Here is a 22,329-nt window from a genome sequence, read left to right as displayed (position 1 = left end):
CCGGGCCTCTGATGCGGCGCCATTGGCTCTGAGCAGTCGTCGGGAATTAATAACAAGCACAAAGCAGGCAAATTCAGTGCTCCAAGCCGTCAGTCACCCCTTTCGCCTGCCGCAGCCGCGATACTGTAGAAGAATGCTTGGATGTCATGGCGAGTCGACGATCCAACTAGTATACAGTAGCTCTCTCTCATTAACATCTGTTTGCTAGCTCAAGTATGTGCGCTTTTCTCATCATTCTTTTCTTTTTTTGCCTCTTTTTTTTTTCTTCCTTTTCATCACTATGAGTACAAATCGCAAGCCAGCAAGGTGAACTTGCAGCCTGGGATTGCGGCGTCGAACCAAGAGCTTTGATTCTGGGCGTGCCGCCTCTAGCACCAGCCTACGGTCGTCGGAATGTGCTTCGCGGAGCCTAGGACCCCTGGCCCATTTCCTGTATGTTTGTTTGTCTGCCAGCGTGAGGTGCGGAGAGGGTGGCGGATCAGTCAATCAAATCAGTCAATCAGTCAATCGCAATCAATCAGCGCCAGGCCGCATAGACGCACGTCCGCACGCCCAGCGAGCGTCCTGCTTGCTGGCTGCAGCTTGATTGCGCATGCCATCCATGGCCATCCACGTCCCAAGGCCCATATACGGCGCACGGCGGCCAAACACAAGACACACAGACGACTGATACTTCGTGTGAAGCCGTAGGATTGCTGCTAGCTGCGTGTACTAAGGCAATAGACTACATGTTCTCCGTACGTTGCTCCTCGCGCTCGACGCTCACTCGCCAGTCCCAGGCTCTCCTCTGCATGTCAGTTGCCGGCCACAGCTTGGGATCGCAGGCGAGGAGGGGCTGGTGGCGTCGCCTTCGCTGGCAGACTGGCCGGTCCGGGTGGGCCCCCTCTGGTTGAGTTTGACAACGAACAACTCCATAATTATAGATGATGCTACTACGGAGTCGTCGTAGCGAAAATGGCCGACGGGGTCACCAGACTAGGGACTGATGAGTTGGTGACGGGTCAAACGGGCCAAACGAGCGGTCTCTGCACCCTATGCCTGTTCTGGCCCTCTTTGCCATCGCCTCAGCGCCGTCTTGCTCTCCTTTGAACTCCAGGGACCCTCTCACAGCATGGGACAGCTGCAGTCTGTACATATGTGCGCCTACTAACGTATGTACGGCTACATGTAGGCTTGTCTCGTAACGGCAATGGCAATGGCGAGTCTGCGCCCACATCCGTGCCTACTGTGCAGCGGCGGACAGCACCAAAAAGTGACCGTCGATATGTATGCTGCCCTATTTATCTGCTGTGGTGCCTGACGCAGGATGAGGGCTTGGCGATGCCGTCGTGCCATAGGTCAATTTGGCAGGCTGGACCTTGTGCCCGCAGGAGATGAAGGCATTGACAGTCAATTGTCTAATTTCTAGTCCAGAGAGGCTCGGCGCCGTTGATTGCGACCAGACATTCATCTCTAGACGATCAAATCCAGTGCTAGAGCGGCTAGTCAGCATTTCTTGTAGAATTGATGTAACATTGAACCTTTGTAGCCTCATAGAGTGCGCATTGTGAGGAGTCCAAGGGCCGAGTCGTCGTCGCTGGGCCTTGATTTACTGTAGTGGAAACAGCCGTCATCCGCTGACTTTCAAGGTTCAACGTTGTTTGCGCCGTAAGAGCGCGGGATGGCATGGCATGGCGACTGCGGCCCAAACTGCCTGCAGCCTCTCCTCTTTCTCGCTTGAGGGGCTATTTATTGGCAATCAAATAGCAATGGATCGTCGGTCCAGCGTAAATCTCGAAAGGAAGAGAATCGAAGCGCCAAAGCCAGTCCAAGCGCAACGGATGAAACAAGAAGCCTCGCCTCATCTGGATGGATGCGATCTGAGGCGGCTACCGGTCTAAACTCAATACTGGCAGTACCTGCGACAGCTAGACGCCGCCATTTCAGGGCCCTAACAGCCGCTACTCAGGTCTGCGCAGCCTTTGGACAGCGCCGCCGCAATAGGCCCTTCCGCGACCCAACAAGTCCAGCTTCAGCGCTCGTCTCGGCACGCTACAGGCGCTGTAGGTCCAGTTCCAGGAAGCGACGACAGCCTGAAGCCGCCTGGGCGTTGGCGGTTCGGGAGCATTCGTGTTAGTGAACCCAGCCGGCAGCGACAAAATCGTTCGACCTCGCCTAGCAGCTCCTCTTTTCTCCATGCACACATTCTACCCAACTTCGCCTCCAGCAACAGCTTTGCAGACCACTCCTGATCCCTCTGGTGAGTTTCCATCGACTCTGTCATCAAGCGCGATCCAGCCTTTGCCTTGGATTTGGCCTCCCCGTCCGCCCCGTCCCTTGGACTCGCGCCCAGCCTGCTCGTCTGCGTCCTGCGTCCTGCGCCTTTGTTCACACAAGCTTTTTCCCAACCCGCTCCGTCTGGAGGCTTCGCGACGCTCATCACATCCCATTTGCAGCCTTATTCGAAAGCCATCAGGGCTGTTCACAGCTAATCTCCCTGAATCGTCTTCCAGATACCGTCCAAAGCGCGGCCTTTGCCAAACCTCGTCGCCGCCGCCGAACCCGCCGCCGCGCCAGCCAGGAGCTGAACCAAGAAGCAGGCACTTACCGCACAGCCTGGATGGTGATGAACTCTTGAGATTGCCTCATCATTCATCGTCATCTGGAAGCGGAAGAGCCCATTACGAGACCTGGCTGCCGGCCAGTGATGAAATTGTCAGGCATCCCGCAAAGCGATACTCTTGTCTGAAGCTGCTGGCTTTGTCCACCCACGCAAAATCCGCACCCGAGGTCCCCAACCCTCAAAGCCCTCTCTCTCTCTCCCACCACAAAGCTCCCTTCCCGAGTTCGATCGCTATCCTCCTCCCATCCGATCCGACATCAAATAAAACATCAAGACACACAGAAAAAATGAATTCATTATCCCCTATAAACACTTCAGGCGGCATGTCCGCAGCGTCGTCAAATGGCGGTAGTGTCTCGCCCCGTCAGGCGCCCACCCCCAAGAACGTCGCATTTGAGCTGCTGTTCCTTGAATCGCCTCAATACCGTGCGCGCTTGCCCATGCGAGTGCAAATTTATCCTCATGATACCACGGACTCGATTGTTACAACCGTCAAGAACTTCTATGGCTTGTATTCGGGTCCGACCGGGTCAAAGGGCGTCAGCTTTGAGGACGAACTCGGCAACACCTTGATTGCGCGATATGAAAATTTCCGCAACAACATGATTGTCTATGTTCGAGTGATTGAAGAGGCGTCCATGGCTGCCCTGGAATCACATCACTATCGCAGTCTTCATATGGGCGCCGATTCCTACTATGGGGGTGAAGGATACGCCCTCCCTCAGCGCTTCGGCCCTGAGATGGCCCAGTCACCGCAAAGACGGAGTCCCTCGCCTTATGGGTCGCGAGGACGAAGAAGTGACTCTACTAGCACCAAGGGCCGCTCTCGGTCTACCAAGAGCCGGGCTCATCACAACCACGCCGATGCCTACGCTGACAGCATGAACGGCTACAGCAGCGGTGATGGCGGCGCCCCAAGCACTACGTCAGCCAGGACCAAGGAGCAGCTTGGGACAACCGACATCAGCGTTGAGAATATTGTCGAGGGCGGTCGACGAAAGAGGGCCAAATTTGAGAGCTCTGTAAGCGCGGCGCATCATCTTTTTCAACGTCTTGTCCGCTCTTTGCTAATTTTTTTCTCTCTTTCTTGCAGGAACTGCCATTATTCGCACCACCTCAGATGCCCGCCGCTACTTCGAACCCATCCGTATCGCCCGCCCGTCGAACCGATCATCACAGACATTCTATTTCTTACATACAAACTGGCCACAACCCATTTATAAACCCACGCCCGCTTCACTCTCCGCAAAGCTACGGCAGTGGTCATGGGCAGATGAGCATGTACTCTACCCCTGTTGCCGGTGACCGCCGTGGTCGGGGTAGCATCTCCTACGGTAGCCACAGCATGGCTCATGGCATGGGCATCCTCCCAACTCCCGATCCCACTGTCGGAAGTTGCATGTCAGAAGAAGACAAGGATGTCGCCATTCAGCTCATGCGACTTGGCGAGATGTCCAACATTTCTCACGGTCGGACATCCGCATCAACTTTGGATGATACATTTAGCGGTCGAGCCGACGCCACATCCTCTACTGGCGCCACTAGCGAAGGCGAAAGCGACAGTGATGTTGAGCTCCCGCTATCCCGCCGTCAAAAGTTGAATTTGAATGGCGTATCCAAGCAGATCTACCAGACTACCGAGTCGCACTTCATGCCGCCCATTGATAGTGCCGAAGCCAGCGGTGAAGACGCCGATTATGAAGATGGCCTAGATGCCCGGGCCAAGCCGGCTCAGAGCAAGTCGACAAAGAGCAAGTCGTCTCCGACTTCCACACCCAAGGTGGCCTCTTCAAAGGCCAAGGCACCCCGCGCCGCCAATGGCAACAAGACCAAGAAGCCGGTCGTTGTCCCTGTGCCCAATGGGCCAATCTCCCCGGCAGCTTCCAGCACTCATTCCAGGAAGCAGTCAGTGGTGTCCATTGGACATGTGGCTCAGGCTGGCGAGGACGATCAGCCCGATCTCTCTACCAAGCCGCGCTGCCAGCGCTGCAGGAAAAGCAAGAAAGGCTGTGACCGCCAACGACCTTGTGGTCGCTGCCGCGACGCTGGTCTCTCAGCAGACCAATGCATCAGCGAAGATGAAGGCAACGGCCGGAAAGGCCGCTATGGGCGCCACATGGGAGTGCCACTAAAGAAGGACGAGATTGCTCTTGCATCCCAGCCTGCTCTTTTGCCCGCCGCCCCCATTGCTGCCAACACAATGACCACCGACAAAGCGAAGAAGCGCAAGCGGTAGAGAACAATTTCCTTTGTTTTCCCGCGCGCCGGATGCTGTATGATGTATCAGTTTAGACGCACAAAAGAATGGAGGCTCTCTTATTTTCTTTTTTTCCTATTCTGATCTTCAACGTTTGTGTATCATTGTTGCTGGGGTTCTTCCGGTCCCTACAGACTTTATCTCGCGGTCACATCTCCTTGTCTGTCATCCACATACCTGAGTAAGAGGCGGGTATGCAGTCTTGTTTTGATTTTTTTCCAGAGCAATCTTCATTTTCTCTCTTGATGCTATCATGAAGACGTAATTACGACGGCCAATGCAGGGCCATTACACTCCTTCGATGGCGTTTGGGATGTGTATCAGGCGTCACTTGATTGATTGTTTTTGTTTCCTTTTGTTTCTTTCTTCCCTATCTTGTTCCTTATTTCTTTCTTTTTACATATGCTTTTTTCTTGTTATCTTGGTCATCGTCAAGCTGCACAAGGAGACAGCGACATCAACAACAGAAGGGCAACACACATCCGCAGCCACACTCTGCAGTTTGCGTGTGTGTAATACATACCATCACTGATGGGGACAAAAGGTTGGCGATGGATGAGATGGGGTTATAAAAAAAATTGGCGACCGTGGCTGGCGAGCTTTGGAAATTGTCTCGCTAGCAGAAAAAAGGGTTAGAACTGAGGGAGAGGCGGATAGGAAGAGCGCGCTCAACATTTCTTTTTCTTGTTTCTCATTTTCTTCATTTTCTCATACTGTCTAAAGTAAGAAGGCTTGGTCGGGTTTTATGGTGGCACGAAAAAATATTAGCCGGTTGGAGCACTCGTCTTTGGTGTTATTACAAACTGTCTAGTTTCTTGACAAAAGGGACGGGTTGACGAGGGAAGGGGAGGTGGACTCTTTTTTTTTCCTTGTTTTTTGTTTCCTCTGCTCTGCTCTTTTTCTTCTTTGTTTTCATTATTTTCTTTTTTTCTCGTTTCTTTATCTGCAAAATTTCCTATCTTTGGCGCGCCGAATTTTCAGCGATTCGCGGTCGGTAGTTTGCGGGTTTTTTTCCTATCTTTGGCTGTTTATTCGTCGTCGTTGAGATTCTGGCACAGCTTAAAATATTCCTGTTTCTGGGGAGAGGGTGATGATGGGCCTTTGGAAGGAACATGAGTGTTCATAGGAGAGAAAGAAAAGAGGCACCATTGCGCGTTAAATATACGTCAAATATTGCTTTTTGTACGTTTGCGATTCAAAATTTACAGAGTGATGAAGTGAATTACGCATGCGACTACATATGCGCCTTGACATTGAGGAGAATCGAGAAGAGCGCGACAGCTTGCGACCAGCTTATCTGTCCAATTTCCCGCTGTATAAGAGGCGATCCCCGAGCCGCTAGGAGCGTTTCGCCCGATGTTAGCTTCATCGCAGCGTCGCAGAGATGGAACGCTCCCGAGGGCGCGCTGTCACGCCCTGCCGCCCACCTGGTAAGCTACCCCGTTCCGCCCAGCCCCAAAGTTCTGGCGCTCGAATCTTTGCCTTTCTCTCACTGCAAGCGCATACTATGCCGCTTCTCAAACATATTAGTTTGCCTTCCTTTTCATAGAAAGTTGGCAGATGTAGTCGAACTTGACTCAGTACGCTATTCCCCATGTGGTCTGGCGCCCTAGCGGGCCGGCACAAGCCGGGGCGCGCAAGGATTTTTTGGGATCAGGGGTTCAACAGCCGATTGGTCCCGAAGCTTTGAGGTCATGTGATTTTGCACGAGAAGCGGAATGCCTAATAGGGGCGTTTTTTCAAACTTTCCGATCCTTTATGGCGGTTTATTCGTGGCAAATGGGTTTTGGGATTGAGCGTACGTCATTGATTTGTTTTTGTGTGTGTTTTTACCCCGCGGAATGGAGGGGTTGGAAAACAAAACAAGGAGAATGGGAGAAAAGGGAGAAGAGAATAATTTCAAATGAGACAACAATAGAACAGTAGGCTCGAGTCTATAAATAGATATAAGTTATGAAAGAAATCATTCATATAAATGTGCTTTCGATTGAACCCGGGCTGCGTTTTTTTATTTGTTCGTCTTTCATTTCTATCCTGAACTGGGGCTCAAAAGCTTCTGCCGGCAGTGTCCTCAATTCACGGCACGAATTGAAAGCGACGCCATTGACGGAGCAAATTGCCCCGTTGTCGGGCTTATCTAAGTTTTTCCATCCGATGTTTCCCCCCTCTCTTCCAGCCACGGTTTACGTACATATTACACTTTTCGTTATTCTTCCTGCCCGAAAGCGGAACTTTATTCTTCCTTCTTTTTCACCATCGGAAGCGGTGAGAAGAGCTAATCGGAAGGGGGGCGAGAGCGCAGGTATGCTAATTAAAAGAACAAAAACAGGTCAGTCGCCGATTTTTGTGATCGGGTGTGGGGCCCCGGGCCGGACATCGGAGCGGGGGGGAGGGGCTGGGAATAAGAAGCGAGAAAAACGGGAGCAAGGAAGTACAGCGAAAAGAAGAAAACTTACCCTGTATGGTATGCGGTCTGGGTTGCGCGCGTTTGGGAGATGCTGCAACCTGCCTAGTTGCGGAGTAATCCGGGGTATTTATTTGTTGACTTACTTTGTGTTTATGATTTATTTAGATTTGGATGAAGAGTTGGTTTTTCCCTTATTTGTTCGTTGCGTATTTGTGTTTTGAAGCTTAAACGCCATTATGTATATGTAGCACACACTTACATCGGAACAACTCAACAAGGATCGTCTTTCCAACCACATTTGCCGGAAATCTTCTTATCTCAATAGCCGATACCACAGAACCAACCAATCCCATCAACACCCCATTGCAGCACTGTAACCCTGCCAGATGAAAAACGACAACCACCGGGATGATTCAAAATTCTCTGTCTAACCCCCTTACATGTCATATCAACCCTCGCGCAGCCATACCGGGAACTTTTGCCCTGTTGGCGTCCAGCTGAGCAACACCGTGCATCCGGGTTCGGTGAATGATGCTCCGAGTTTTCCTTTTCAGAATACTACCCAGCCCCCAGTTCCCACATTACCGGTTCGGCTTCTTGACCTGTCTAAGCAAGGGCTCCACACAAGGGCGTAAAATGCACATCATTACGGCAGACCCCAGAGGCTTTTGCTATTACTACTACGGCCTACTCAAAGCTACTGACTTCATTAGGAAAAAAAACAGGTACAATGACACCATAATAATTCTAGCAGGCTGGCGATATCGGGGCCAAGATCCCCGAATTACGGAACGGTGACTGGGATCCTTGCAGCTTACTGCTGGCATCTTGATTAACATGCTTGGCAGAAGGCAGTATATATATGTCGGCGTTGGAAGGTGAGGAGAGTTGTACTTGGCTTGGTGTGAGCTGACTTTGAATAGCATCGTGGCCTGTAATGGTTTCCGCAACATCATATCTGTTTTTTGTTAATTTGACAAGTTGTATAATATAATATTTTGTTTGAATAGTTGACTGATACCTCCATCTCTCACTCTCACTTACATTCCCTCCCCCCTTCCCCCTTTCCCCCTCTTCTCCTCCCCCATTCGTTTAATTCACAATGACGTTACGAGATGATGAAAAGGATGCTGCCATCCAAGAAACTGGTGTCCTGGGCGCCACAACTCCCAACAACTACAACTCCTCACCACCCTCTATCCTAAATCCCGCCCAGGACATTGAGTCAGGAGAAGAAGAGAAAGATTATGGATCTCCACCAGATGGGGGTCTCACAGCGTGGCTTCAAGTCCTCGCCACGCACCTCATCAATGCCATGACATGGGGCTACGCCGCAGCTTTCGGTGTCTACCAGCTCTACTATGTCGAAACTCTCGGGCTTCCCGCCTCGCAGGTTTCATGGATCGGTTCTGTCCAAATCTTCTTCACCTACGCCATCTGCGCCGTGTCCGGGCGGCTCGCGGACGCGGGCTATACTCGCATCACCGTCGCGGTAGGCACGTTCATGGCAGTTTTCGGCACTTTCATGACGAGCCTCGCCAAGACGTACTGGCAAATCTTTCTCGCCCAAGCCGTGTGTATCGGCATTGGACTCGGTGTGACGTTTATGCCGGCAATTTCCATCCTGAGCTCGTACTTTGAGAAAAACAGGGCCTTTGCTCTCGCCGTCTCGGCGGTGGGCACGTCGGTTGGCAGCGTGTCGTTTCCCGCCATGATACAGCATTTGACGGCGCGGATCGGATTCCCCTGGGCAGTGCGATGTGCGGGCTTCCTTGCCCTCGCTATGGCTGTTGTTGCAAATGTGTTGCTGAAGCCTAGATTGCCGCCTCGCAAAACGGGGCCCCTGTTGGAACTCAAGGCCTTTTCAGAGCTGCCCTACCTCTTGTTCTCCATGGCTGCGTTTGTATACTTTTATGCTCTCTACTTTGTCTTCTTCTATGTACGTAAGCGCAATAGTATCAGGCGTGTGTTCCTTTTTGTCTCGCTCTGTGAAGAAGAAAAAGCCGTCGTGAAGTTGAGGAAAGCGAAAAGAACCTTTAAACAATTGTCGTTAACCCCTTTCTTTGCAGATTAACAGTTACGCCCGTAACATCATTGGCTTCTCAAACAGTGATTCCATCAACCTGCTCATCATAACGAATGCCATGGGCATCCCCATGCGGCCGATTGCAGGCTACATCGCAGACAGATGGACTGGGCCGATCAACCTCTTTATCGCCGCCCTCGCGGCTGTGTTTGCCATACTGTACTCCTGGACCGCAGTCACAACCCGAACGGGCATGTACGTCTTTAGCGTCGTCTACGGCCTATCAATCGGCGCAAACCAGGGCCTGTTTGTTGCGTCCCTGACGAGCTTGACCAAAGACCCGCAGAAGATGGGTGTCCGGTTTGGCATGGTGGAAACGCTCAGTGCGCTGGCAACGGTGGCCGGGGCACCAACAGCGGGTGCCATTATCGATCACGACCATGGAAACTATTTTTGGGCACAGATATGGGGAGGGAGCGTGATGGCTGCGGCAACAGTCATTTTTGTATCATGCCGTATCTCTGTGACCGGATGGAAGCTCTGGGCCAAGGTCTAGCCAGCCAGGTAGGGCTAGATTGTTGGTAAGAACGGTTGATTAGAAAACCAAAAAAAAGGGGCTTTGAGGACTAGGTACGGAGTAGGAATCACGATGAGAGACCAAAAGCATAGACGCCGATACCGGAACATGGCTCACTAAGGAATCATGTTCTCAGGTAGTAAGTGGTTGTGGCAGTAGTAGTGGCAGTAGTAGCAGTAGTAATAAAGATGATTTTAATCCATCAGGTTTTTCCATTGAGCGCCGTGTGATACGATGCGATGCTCAAGGCTGTTGCAGCTTTGCCACGGCCTTGGCTACAAGGTCCGCAACTTGTGTGCCCTCTCTCCAAATGTCGTCGTGTTCAAGGCTGAGGTCCCTGATGGCTATCGGTGTGATGCCGTCTGTGATGAGCCTGGCTTCCATAACGTCGAGCTCTGGCATATCGATCAGGGTATCCTCTGTAGAGTTTGCTAAGATGACGAGACGAGGCCCGTCTCCCCAGACGTCCTTAAAATTGCCAGCAAATGTTGCCGGAGACACTGCGTCCCAAACCCGCTTGTCTGAGCCAAAGACGCCAGTCGTGAACTCTTCGTAGATGCCGCCGTGTCTGGCGACCATGCCTCTCAAATCGTGGATGCCCGATATGCTGATGAGGGCTGCTGGCAGCGGCACTGCGGGAGCCCAGCCACACGAAGCGTCGCTGTTCATGACGACCTGGTGGACCAGCGCACCGCCGGCCGAGTGGCCAATGAGCACGTAGTTGTTGCCAATGCCATACTCGCCGTCGAGAAAGCGCAGCGCGGCGACGACGTCCCGGATATGGTCCGGATGACGGGCGTTGTGCAACTCCTTGGCCGGCGTCGAGGCGGGATCCTGGGGAAACAGCGGGTGCGGAGACAGGCGGTAGTCGAGGCTGGCAAAGCCCCGGATGGCAGCTTTGGGCAGATCCGCCCGTGAGGCCATGTGCTGGACGGGTGGCACAAAGTCATCGACGGTGTTTCTGGGGTCTCGCCACGCGCCCCCGTGGACGAAGCTGCCACGCACAAGGTTAGAGGTACTGTAAGGCTCTGTGGGAGCAGTCAGAGTCGTACATTATCCAATAAGCTGACGCTGGCGCTGGCGCCTTTTGTGCGTCGTCATCATCATCAAACTGCCAGACGGCGACTCGCTGGAGGGTATGATCGCCGTACCGGTGACTGGTGTAGTTGAGGCCAGGGATGTCTGCAGAGCTCATCGTGACTCTTTGGTGCTTGATGCGGGGAATTTTGGGCAAAGGTTGGTTTCAGAGCCTGGTATCGATGCTACTTCGTACTTGCCAGGCTACTTACGCTACCTACCTTTGGGCACCTCCGATAATAGACGCTGCACAGCAATTAGGCGGGGGTGCGATACGAAGAACGTGCATTGTGAGTCTAGAATGTACCTATACGAGAAATGCGGCCTTTTGTTTCTTTCTTTCTAGTTGTTTCTTTTCTTCCTCTTTCTTTTCTTCGACTGAAGCTCTGATACCGTCTCTTGATGCTGATTAGAGACTATAGCAGATGAGCAGGGGCCACGAGTGGACAGGGATAAGTGCCGAGGGCGGTAAAACTTTGCAGAGATCCAATGGCAGAAATGAGGTTATGCGCAAATGGCCCTTTTCAGCTCAGCTGTTGTGGCATGGCAATTGAATCAGAGGCCATTTCCGGCGGGCGATCTATTGAGCAGAAATACGGGGTAGCGAGTCGCTAGCGGCTTCGAGAACGAGGCTAGCGAGATGCTAGTGCTCCTTAGGTAATGAGAACCAACTGAAGCTGCCTCTGCGCCGCTGCCAACAGCGCTTCTGGTAGGTGACACCGAGGGTCCTTCAGTGGCCTTTGGTGGGGACTCTCCCCACTATTCATTGTCGAATGCTTGGCAAGGAAGCCTAATCGCAGAGGGTCATGCGGGTGATTCGGAAGGTGAGAAGCGAAAGGTGCAGCCAAAGTAAAATTAAACCTCTGTAGAATGGGAATAGGGGCGGCTGAATAAGGGGTCCGAACTGCGACTTGCATTGCTGCCAGCAGTGTAGGCAGAGCACCTAATGAGTAGGGATTCGATAGTGCTGTGATTTTTCCTGCGCAGCCACGCGCTCACTCTCGCGTGGGCGTGTCTGTCTACTCCCGCTAAATAAGCACAATCGCTGGATGATTTCAGCGCAACAGTGTGCCAGACGCCGCCACCGACACCAGCGCCAGGGCAGCCAACAAGTGGCTTGACTCGGTGATGAAATTGACGGGGTCTGGTTTTGTCAGTCTCTTCAATTAGCTCGTGGCCAAGCTTTCTGACACAGTGCCCGCGACACGCCAGTACGGTAGCACAGCCTGGGCTCTAGAAATAGAGGGCCAATAAGGCGCTGCATCGCTAAGACGATTGCAGTACTTGTACATTCCTTGTCATATCAGCGGGGTCGCCTCTCTCTCGTTTTATATCGCGAGGTGCCGATCCTTTGTCGAGCTGATGTTTTGTGTCGGTGAGATCGCCATTGCTGCCAGGTAGCAACTAATACGTATTACATCCCATTGCTGCTTGTGAGCGCTTCGCTTTCCTCGATATTCAAGGATTGATTCTTCCACTGAATGCAGCGGTGTATGCCTGTATGTGTGCGAAGAAAATCCATCAACCACAGCGAGGCTCGTATTCATTCACTTCCTCTGCCTCGGCAGCATTCTGAAAACACGCACAACGGCAGATGTGAGACGGCAAGGATGAAACGCAGCACGGGCTTTGTCCGAAGCACATTGTCTCAGTCTCGGCCCGGACCCATCGCCGTTGTGCAGATGTCTCATCGAGACTCTACCTCTGCCATTTGGGTAGTCTATACTCGCACTATGCGACCAACGACAGAACGGAAAGGGTGGACGCAAAAGTCAATTGTCCGCTAGTGACATGTCAATGGCATGGCAGCAACGTGTAAGCATGTTGCAGAAGTTTAAATCCCCCGCGAGCATCTATTCTTGGCATCCTTGGACGCCAAGTCCCGAATATCAAGCTCTTGCAAAGCTCTTGTTAGAGGTAAGCACGGGCGTCAAGCTTCTTTCAGAGGACGTGGAGAGGCTCTGCTGTGCTGAGCAGATCAGCGTCATAAACATAGCCTCGATGGGGTTTCATTCTTCGGCGCATCTTCCTAAAATCTGCATCAATGCATCAATGCTATTTTCTCCTCTTCTTTGGACGAGAAAGCGGATACTGTACACGGAGCGCTTCTCGAGCTCAGCGCTAATAGGAGCAGCCTGACATCTGGTTCTACAGTACCTACTAATACGAACAGGCGAGCCACACCATTAAGTAGGTATATTACCAATCGCAATGCGCTGATCTCCTCCCAGCCCAGCTCATCATCTTGATCCTCGGCGACTTCTCATTGTGGCAGTGGTGCGTCACTATACCTGAATATTTGTAGATGTTAGCAGCGCTAATACGCACGAGCATTACGCACATACACTAAAAGCCATGCTAGCCTCTCACGATGGATGAAGCCGTCCATATCAGGTTGATAGCTGCAGAGGAATACGGCGCAACGAGCATGCTGTAGCCCCGTACCGGTACTTTCAGGCCCTGTCCGAAGGATCTGGCGCAAGAGTCGCGACACAGTGCGAGGTCACTTTAAGGGGGCGCTGCTGCAAACAGAAGCCCAGGCACCAGAGGCTCGCTGTGCACGCTGCACTGGGGGTGGCTAGGGCGGCTTATGTGGGGCTATTCCCTCTAACGGTCTTGCAGGCACGCGACACTCGCTCCAGTCCATCCGCCGGGATTTGCTCTCCAGACGCCGCAAACCCGCTAACTGTACGGGGCACGGAGGCCAGGAAAAAAACTGAGGAAAAAGGCGTCTCTAGTGGAGTGGCGGCCATCAGAACTTTTGTTGCTCGCTGCCACCCGCTCGTTCGTTCGTTCGTTCTCCTGATCCGGCCCTTTGCCTTGTATTTTTGCGCACGCGACCACTCTCTTCTTTGGTTTCGTCTTTGAATTCGGTCTTTTCCTTCTTCCTCACCTGTTTTGTTTACTTGTTTGCGTTGCTTTGACCGGCGCCTGTACAGCGAGAAAGGAGACAAAGACACTCTTTTCTACCGCTTCAACAGCGGCGCGTTGGACATGAGAAGCGTCACTTGGCCATAGCCCCTGTGTGTGTCTCGCTCTCTTGCTCGCCTTCGCCTCTGTATATACCTCGACTTCGACTTCGATTTCGGCCCCGACTCAACTCTCATCGAACGGACGGCATCGACAACTCCCCCTTTTTTCTTCTTCCTCCTCCGCCATGGAATCGACGCGCCGCTTCACCAGCGGCATGGCGTCTCGCATGCGGATTCCCAGCCCAACGCGGCGACAATTCTATACCGTTACATCGACCGTCTCGCTGCTGACTGCGCCTGTTTTGCGGGTGCTGTCTGCCTTCTTTGCCCGATTTGCAAATAGACGGTTTCTGTTTGCTATAGGCGTCATGGCCGTGATCAGCGCCAAGCTGGTCCACATATATGCCCACATAACAGCCATTGCCTTTCGCTCCATGGCGCAATGGGGCCTCACATTTTACACTCAAGATACTGCTTTCTTAATACTAATACGGCTGTTGCTCGATACCGACTTGTACCCCTGGAAGTGGCTGCGACTCATCCTGACGGCACTGGCCTCGCTTCTCGTCACCTTTGTGCTGGCCCTGGCGGCCATCAACAACTCCTTCTTCATCGTCGCAGGCTCCGAGCCCCATTGGCGCAATGCTGGCCTTGCGAGCGATGCGGCGTCGTGGAAGCTGGCGGTTACTGGACTCTTCACATGTCTTATTGTGTTGGCGGTCATCTTCGTTATTAGCTGGCTGACGCAGGACATCTTCTACTTCCTGGCTGGGCTCGGTTTGAATCTGCTCAAATGGCCGTTTGCTTTCCTCTACAGCAAGCTTCCTGCCCGCTTCCGCCCTGCGACGCCCACTTCAAGATACACTCACATCCCACAGCAAGATATCGAGATCGGATCCGAGCTCATGGGCAAAGAAGACGACGAGGTCGATTCCAGCACCTCTGGCGGCTCTAGCATTGCCTCCGACATGCGACCAACCTCGAAGTTGACCATTGCCCTATATGTCTTGGTCGGCGTCATCATGCTTCTTCAGGTCGTGCTGTACATTGCCCGGCCAGACGAAGGCTCCTACGCCTACATGTCATGGACTCTGCCGTTGATTCCTTTCGCAGACTTTGCGCACTCGTCGCCTATTCTGGCCACACTCACCCCCGTCTTTGATACTAGCATTGGGTGGAACTGGGATAACCAAACCGCACTGGCCGACCCGATTCGATGGGAATGGCTGCCAAAGGATCCTCTTCCGGGCTTCCAAGATTGGTATGAGAATGGGGAAAAGCACTATCGTGCTTCCCAGGACCCCCTGAAAATCTCAAACCTTAAAAATGATGTCCTCCCGGAGCTCCGCGAAAAGCTGGCAAATATCAACATCAAGAACGTGGTACTTATTAAGCTCGAAAGTACGAGAAAGGATGCTTTCCCCGTCAAGAAGGATGGTTTATTTTATAAACTTGCTGTGGAGTCATTTGAGAACGGTACTCTGCCAAAAGCAGCCGAAGAGAAGATCTCCACGCTCACTCCTACTGCCAATTTCCTGACAGGAGATTACAACGATGGCTTCGAGCACAAGGAACAGAAGCGACGTGGAGGTCTCAACGCGAACAACTGCCACACGTCCGCCACTTACACGCTCAAGAGTTTGACCGGCACTCTCTGTGGACTGTCACCTCTCGTTGGCGATTTCAACGCTGAAGTTTCGCATCACATCTACCAGCCCTGCTTGCCTCACATCCTCGATGCCATGAACCTCAACTTGGCAAACTCTTCTAAGCGCGCTGATAAGAATGACTTTACTACCCAGAAGTGGAAGTCATCATTCATGATGTCGGTTACCAACACTTTTGACAAACAAGACCAGCTCATGGTCCAGCTTGGGTTTCCAAAGAACAACACGGTTTCAAAAGAATACCTAAAGAGTGATGAGGCCAAGTTTGGTAAGACGGATGTGGAGGATATCAACTACTACGGAATGCCCGAAGATGTCATCGAAGATTATGTCCGCGATGCGTTCAAGTCGGCCAAGGAAAACAACGAGCGAGTGTTTTTGACCCATCTGACCAGCACCACGCACCATCCCTTCGGATTGCCCGAGAACTTTACGCATGTTCCCATCACCAGCGAGGAATCTGGCAAGCTAGAGAACGTATCCAAGTACCTGAATGCTATTGGATTCGTCGATCGTTGGCTGCAAAAAGTTTTGGACATCCTGGACGAGCAAGGTGTTGCGGACGAGACCTTGGTCATCTTTGTCGGTGACCACGGTCTCTCTGTCCCGGAGAACGATGGCATCACACCATACTACAATACCAACATCGGTAACTTCCATGTTCCGCTTGTCTTCTCTCATCCTCAGCTCCCCGCCATCGACATCAACGATGCCGTTATCTCATACGAAATTCTGCCCACAATCCTCGATTTGCTGCTGGAAACCGGCTCACTCTCCGAGTCCTCGACTGGCATTGCCAAAGATTTGATTGAAAATTACGAGGGACAATCGCTTATCCGACCGCTCATCAACTTGAATGAGAAGACTGGCCAGCCCAACTGGCAGTTTTCCGTCATGAATCCGGGTCGCGCCACCGTTGCTGTCCGTGACACCGTCCAGCCACATTGGAGACTGACGGTACCCATCATTGAGAACACTGAATGGCGATTTACCGACTTGGACACGGAGCCTCATGAGGAGAAGCATCTTGTTGCGTTTGACTTTGGCGCCTTTTTGCAGAAGATCGAGGATGAGAGATCCGCCGAGGCAGCACACTGGGCTGAAAAGGCAGCGTTCGTCGCCCGATGGTGGGTTGAGGAAAACAGTCTCCGCTGGCACTACGACCCTTGAGGATAATATCGCCCTCTCGGCTTGGAATTCTGCGACGAAAGAAGCTCACACGCCCTATCATCGTCCTTTGATTTTTACCTACTACGCCATGACATACTGCCAGATATCGATATCTGCTGCATTATTAAAACTTTTCCTTTCATCACATATTCTTTTTCATTTTTTAAAGCTTTCTTTCCTTGTCATATATAGGAGCATTGGGGCATTAATATTGTTTTCGTTTCTTTTTCTTTTCCTTTTTTGTGTATCCAGTTCAGGTATATACAAGGCGTCTCGTATTTATGATTGTGAATTTATGGGTGGACCCGTTTCAGCACAAGTTGGAAAAAAAGGGGGAAAGGAAGAGAGGACTTGCAGCTGCTGAGACCTTTTCTTGTTTTGTTCTGTTCTCTTCTTGTTTTTTTAAGGAAGAGTTGTTTAAGATAGAAGACGGGTATCATGGGATGATGTATATATAGCATATTCATTCCCTTGGGTTAGCGCTGACAATGCGGATAAATGATTGGAAACACATGCATCTAAATGTTTTGCTTTGGAGTGAATTAAGTGATGTGTGATGGATGCTGATTGTTTCGGGCTCCTATGGTGCAGTAATGTGGTCATATTCAACGCATCAAGCTGCTAGAACGATCGATCCTCATCGTATGCTGGAAGATGTACAATTTCGTTTGAGGTTGAGGATGGTCGCTTGCTGCGAGTGATAAGTTAGTAAGGTAAGTCATCATCGTAGTAGAGGTTATACGCACACAGCACAGCTCTTCCCTTAGCCGCCGGGCAAACTTAAACTGTCCAACTATTTGAGAAGTTAAGTAATAGCTGTGGCATCGTGACACTCGTCCTGAAGCACGCACCCGCCGGGCCGTGAAAACGTGATTCCGCAGTTTCACGTCTCAGGCCTTCCTCTCTCCTCCTCCGCGTAATACTCCGCACTATTGACCTCTTCCAACCTACACCATGTCACTTCCGGTCCAGAGCCGGGGAAAAACGCACGTTCTGTTAGTAGCGGTCCATGCGGGAATTCTCCGATGGCTTTGTGGACTTTTGCCTGATTGCTCTGTGGTTATTTTCGTCTGCATGCTGCTGTTGGTTCTTCACCTGAGTGCACCGGCCACGAGGAGAAACAGCGTATGAGACATCCCAAAATAAGAAGCAGAGCCAGAGCAATGACGACACTGAAGCAAACAGCTACGCTCGTGCCTTGTCCGTGGGTTTCTTGTCGGTCCTAAAAATACCCACCTTGGAGTTTCTTGCTGCTGCTGCTGCTGCTGCTGCTGCTGCATACAATCTTGGCTGGGGTGGGCTTGAGCGGGCCTTTGCAATCACCCGCGCAAATCGCCCAATCCTGGACTTCGATTCGCTCGTTTCGGCTACCACCATCTCATGCACCCGGCGCCAGTTTCCGACCAACCACGGCCGCCCGTCCATGGGAAGTGCCCATTGAGAGCATCTTGGAGGCACGTATGGAGCGTCCTGGGAGGGACCTTTGAATGATCTGCTGGGTGCTACGGGGCCCAAAGGTGAAAAGAGAAGATGGTCACGGGAAATCAGTCACAAAGAGAGTTGAATCATCATCGCCGTCACACTCGAACGTGATTTGTGAGTGGGGATGTTTCTTTACACTGGAGATAGTATCAAGGTCGCAGCAGCAGCAGCAGCAGCAGAAGAAGGCTGGGGTTGGCGAACCGTGTTGGGGTTTGCCGCAGGGCTGTTCTAGTTGGTAGCGAGCGAGCACCGAGCACTGGTTTGGATGCTGCTGTTTACATTCTGTTTCTGCGGTGTGATGAGCGAGCTGCTGTGAATCGGCAAGGGTTTGTTGGACCATTGAGCGTCGCGCCTCAGGGCTGTGATGCTGTTGGGACGCCGCTAATGTTGGTCAGATCCTTTGCGGTTCACTCCCGTGGCCCTGTTTTCCTACACGCCATTTTTCGTTCCTTCTCGCCAAACAATGAAAGGACGGTGCGTGCTGTTGAGACACCGACTTACTCGTTGTAAGCCTGTGTCGGACAATGTCTCTCTCTGCGGCCGTTGATATGTCTCCCGCCCCGCTAGTTTGCGGCGTAGGGACTTGATTTTATCATGATTCACGATTTGGCCCTCAAGATCGATTTACGAGTGTCTCAGATGCAGCACTTGCAGGGGCGTCTTCGCTGCGGGTCTCGCTTCGCGCAGGTCGACCTGAATGGACTACAGCGTTCTAAGCCCCCTTGCGTGCATCACGCATTCATATTCAAATTTGCCTATACTACTGCTGCCACCACCAACGGCGTATCTCGAATGCTAGCTACTATTCCTAGCATCCTTCACGGACCACTGCGGGCCGTCGTGCCTCATGTCGCGGCCCACTTGATTGATGCTGCTAGCATGGGGAAGCTATTCCCGTTACACGTTTGCTCCCAGTTCGCCGACCCGGTCGGTGCATGACATCCATGCCTGCACGCCATGAGAGTGGACAATGTGGGATGAGATCAAAATATCCGCCTGGGAAGACCGGGCGCCGGACAGCTGCCCTCCTGTGGACGGACCATGAAGCTTTGTATCCCAGCGCCGATCTGCCTGTGACTCGTATTGTCTCTCCGACAAATCAGCAAACTTACACGGTTTGTGACTGCCGGTTGTAGATATAGCACCCGCTTCGCCGTCACCGTCACTTCTCCATATCTTTCTATTTCCTATTCGGCTTATATTCTTCTTCATTTGCCGTTCGCATCCCGCGTCGGCTTGTCGCCTTTCTTTTCTCGTCTTTCGTTTTGGCCCCCTTCGCATCTCTACCTCTATTGCCGCCGTGGTAGTGCTATGCTCGTCGTTCGCTGTCTCATCGAAAAGGTCGGGACGTCGGAACGATATGGCCGATGAATATGTCCATCTGAACGCATACAATGGCGCACCTCTAGTGGCCACATGTGTGGTCTTCCTCAGTCTGACTTGGCTGGCCGTAGGGCTGAGGATATATACGAGAGCGGTGGTGATTAAGAGTCTCCAAGAGGATGACTGGCTCATGCTTGTGGCTCAGGTTGGTTTAACTGGCGTTTTGCGATTCTCAGTGGACAGAGACTAAAGACTCCTGTACAGCTTATTTTCACACTCTCGTGCATCTTCATCTTCAATGGTATCCATTCTGGAATGGGTAGGCATAATGCTGCCGTTACTGATGGCGACGAGCAAGCCACAGCTCTCATGGTAAGTTTTTCATTCTTCCTCTCATTTTTCTTATAGATGACTACTCCAAACGTTTTCTATTCTCGTGAGCCTCTTCCTGACTCTGCTTATAGTGGCAAGCATTGGCGACGGCCTCTTACATACTCAACATGATGTTCATCAAAATGAGCATTGGCATATTTCTTCTACGAGTCTCTGCTCGAAAAATCTACAACTGGATCATCTGCGTTAGCTTGGGCGTTGTTATCGTCTGGAGCCTTGTCACTTTCTTCTACGACGTATTTCAGTGCAGTCCCATACAAAAACAGTGGGATTTCCGCATCGAGAGCGGAAAATGCGTATCGACAAGTGACCTTGTTTCTGCCGCATACGCCATCAGTGTGATGACAATTTTATCGGACTGGTTATATGTAAGGGAGCCATGTATTGATAACCGTGCGATGGATTGAGCTCTAACAGTCCCACCTAGGCTCTGTTGCCCATACCGATGCTGTGGTCAGTCAAGATGACTCCTCAAGCCAAAGCAACTGTCATCATCATCCTCGGTCTTGGAATATTGTATGTACCGCCTCCTCCTTCAATGAATATGGCAGCTTCGTAAATGAATGGCTAATCATCTTTTCGAAATAGCGCGAGTGTTGCCACTCTTATTAGGATCAGGTATTTAACTGTGATGAAGGATCTCGATGATTTGCTGTGTAGGTGTCTTGTCCGCCTTTATCTCTCTCCTATCCGGCTAACATAAGTGATATGTAGTTGCGGCAACACAAGTAATGACATGGACCGTCATTGAGCCTGGAGTAGCCATCATCGCTGCCAGCCTTGCTACAATCCGCCCTCTACTGCGCGCGTGGAGAGTGCACGGCTTCTTGTCTACGGGCCGCAGCCGCACAGCGCACAGCGCCCCCTCTGCCTATGCGAGGCAGACCACGGAAAATCGATCCACGCCTGTCATCGACCAAATCTTTGGGCCCGACGACGTTTCTCTAAAAAGTGTCCAGCCCAACTACGAGACGGTACCTCCTGAGACTTCGATGAGCACCATCGGCTTGACTATTGAGCAGGCCCAAGCTAGCACGTTAACGGTCTCTCGACTGGACGTGGAGCAAGCGAGGAGCCATGCTGGCCAAGGCAAAGGCCGCACTCCATCGCGCAGCGTCATAACAGAGGCATCACACAAGACCAACTCGTCTCTGTTCGACGACCTCAACGGACTCGAAGCTCAGAGCCAAGAAGGTGGATACTGAGGGATCGAGGGCTCTCACCAGAGGGGACGTTAGATTTCCTTTTTGTTACATCATTGTTGCATTCTGATACCTCCTCTTTTTCTTTTTCTTCAATGGGTTATGTTGGGTTCATGTTTCAGTTTACGGATCTGGTTTGCGTCACTTTAGCTGCATTGGACGGGTAGGAACCGGAGTAACAGCTTCACATGTTGAGCGAGCGGATAAAATCTCACAAGACAGATTTAAAAGGGTCACGTATGATGGATGTATTATGATTTGGGATACGGGCTACGAGTTTTGCGATGAATGCTATTTTGCTAATGTATAGTAGAACGGGGGGACACCGCAAGGGTCTGGAAAAAGGAGTGGGAGAAAAATGAGAATTGAATGTTGCATGATTTTTTTATGTCACCAACTTTTTGCTGCCGTATGTGATTTCTTTCCGAAGGATTGTTACATCGAGTGTGCTGTATGTACCTGCATGCACGTTGGGAAACATGGGGTCGACAACTTGGAGGGGTGGTGATGAAACTCTGTTAATGTGTGAGTGAGCGGATGTTGGTTGCCCGAGAGCCGGAAATCCCACACACGAGGTTTATAGTCAAGTAGGTGAATTGCAAGCAGGGCCATATGAGATGAAATCTTTTATCTTACTCATTATTAAGAAAAAAAGCACATTATGCCAAACATTCAATAGCCATTGCACTACCAAAAACACGATTGCTAAACTTGTTTGTGTATTTCCATAATCTATTATATATTACCCGGGGACAAAGGAGGGGGAAACGCCTCAATCCAAAAAAAAGTGTGTAGTGTTAACACACTTTCCAGGCATAAGTTGCGTTCGGACACACCAGCAGGGGGGGCGGGCGCGCGGAATGTCTTCCATTTGGCTCTTTTCCTGCTTCTCATCCTTGTTTTTCTTAGAGTCGAACTATTGGCGTTCCTGCGTCTGACTAGCGCTGATGACGATTCTACTTAGATTGCACTTGTGCATGAGGATGGGGAGGGATGGCGACGTTGAAAAGGTGGATGGATGTTCTGAAAGAAGGTAAAGTGTTGGGGGAAAAAAAGACTAGTAATATTTGAGGTGCACTCTTTACTTAAATGGCATGGTTATTTCCTTATTGCAAATGCTGCGGCTCTATGGCTGTCATGGAGTCTTTTTGTTGTTGCTGGTCCTTGAGAGCTT

General features: G+C 51.5%; 5 protein-coding genes across 5 annotated transcripts; 4 read left to right on the top strand and 1 right to left on the bottom strand.

The window, feature by feature from the left end:
* Positions 1-2,175: 2,175 nt before the first annotated feature.
* Positions 2,176-4,838, top strand: TGAM01_v200652 (hypothetical protein; the record flags this gene model as incomplete). Its single annotated transcript, XM_018809048.1, has 2 exons — positions 2,176-3,624; positions 3,696-4,838. The coding sequence occupies 2 exons, from the start codon at positions 2,176-2,178 to the stop codon at positions 4,836-4,838; spliced, it is 2,592 nt and encodes an 863-aa protein (XP_018657715.1).
* Positions 4,839-8,368: 3,530 nt separating this feature from the next.
* TGAM01_v200651 (hypothetical protein) lies at positions 8,369-9,848 on the top strand (the record flags this gene model as incomplete). The annotated part of the gene is made up of 2 exons (XM_018809049.1): positions 8,369-9,205; positions 9,336-9,848. The coding sequence occupies 2 exons, from the start codon at positions 8,369-8,371 to the stop codon at positions 9,846-9,848; spliced, it is 1,350 nt and encodes a 449-aa protein (XP_018657716.1).
* A 264-nt stretch (positions 9,849-10,112) lies between these two features.
* On the bottom strand, positions 10,113-11,064 carry TGAM01_v200650 (hypothetical protein; the record flags this gene model as incomplete). Its single annotated transcript, XM_018809050.1, has 2 exons — positions 10,113-10,863; positions 10,922-11,064. The coding sequence occupies 2 exons, from the start codon at positions 11,062-11,064 to the stop codon at positions 10,113-10,115; spliced, it is 894 nt and encodes a 297-aa protein (XP_018657717.1).
* A 3,039-nt stretch (positions 11,065-14,103) lies between these two features.
* TGAM01_v200649 (sulfatase) lies at positions 14,104-16,755 on the top strand (the record flags this gene model as incomplete). The annotated part of the gene is made up of 1 exon (XM_018809051.1): positions 14,104-16,755. One exon carries the CDS (start codon positions 14,104-14,106, stop codon positions 16,753-16,755), a length of 2,652 nt encoding a protein of 883 aa, XP_018657718.1.
* A 2,842-nt stretch (positions 16,756-19,597) lies between these two features.
* On the top strand, positions 19,598-21,158 carry TGAM01_v200648 (hypothetical protein; the record flags this gene model as incomplete). The annotated part of the gene is made up of 6 exons (XM_024548600.1): positions 19,598-19,765; positions 19,825-19,932; positions 20,025-20,321; positions 20,381-20,469; positions 20,542-20,609; positions 20,668-21,158. 6 exons carry the CDS (start codon positions 19,598-19,600, stop codon positions 21,156-21,158), a joined length of 1,221 nt encoding a protein of 406 aa, XP_024406611.1.
* Positions 21,159-22,329: the final 1,171 nt, after the last annotated feature.

Source organism: Trichoderma gamsii, assembly GCF_001481775.2.
Source record: "Trichoderma gamsii strain T6085 chromosome Unknown Scaffold_2.2, whole genome shotgun sequence".
In the NCBI taxonomy this organism is placed as follows: Eukaryota; Fungi; Ascomycota; class Sordariomycetes; order Hypocreales; family Hypocreaceae; genus Trichoderma; species Trichoderma gamsii.
This window is presented reverse-complemented; position numbering and strand designations above follow the sequence as displayed.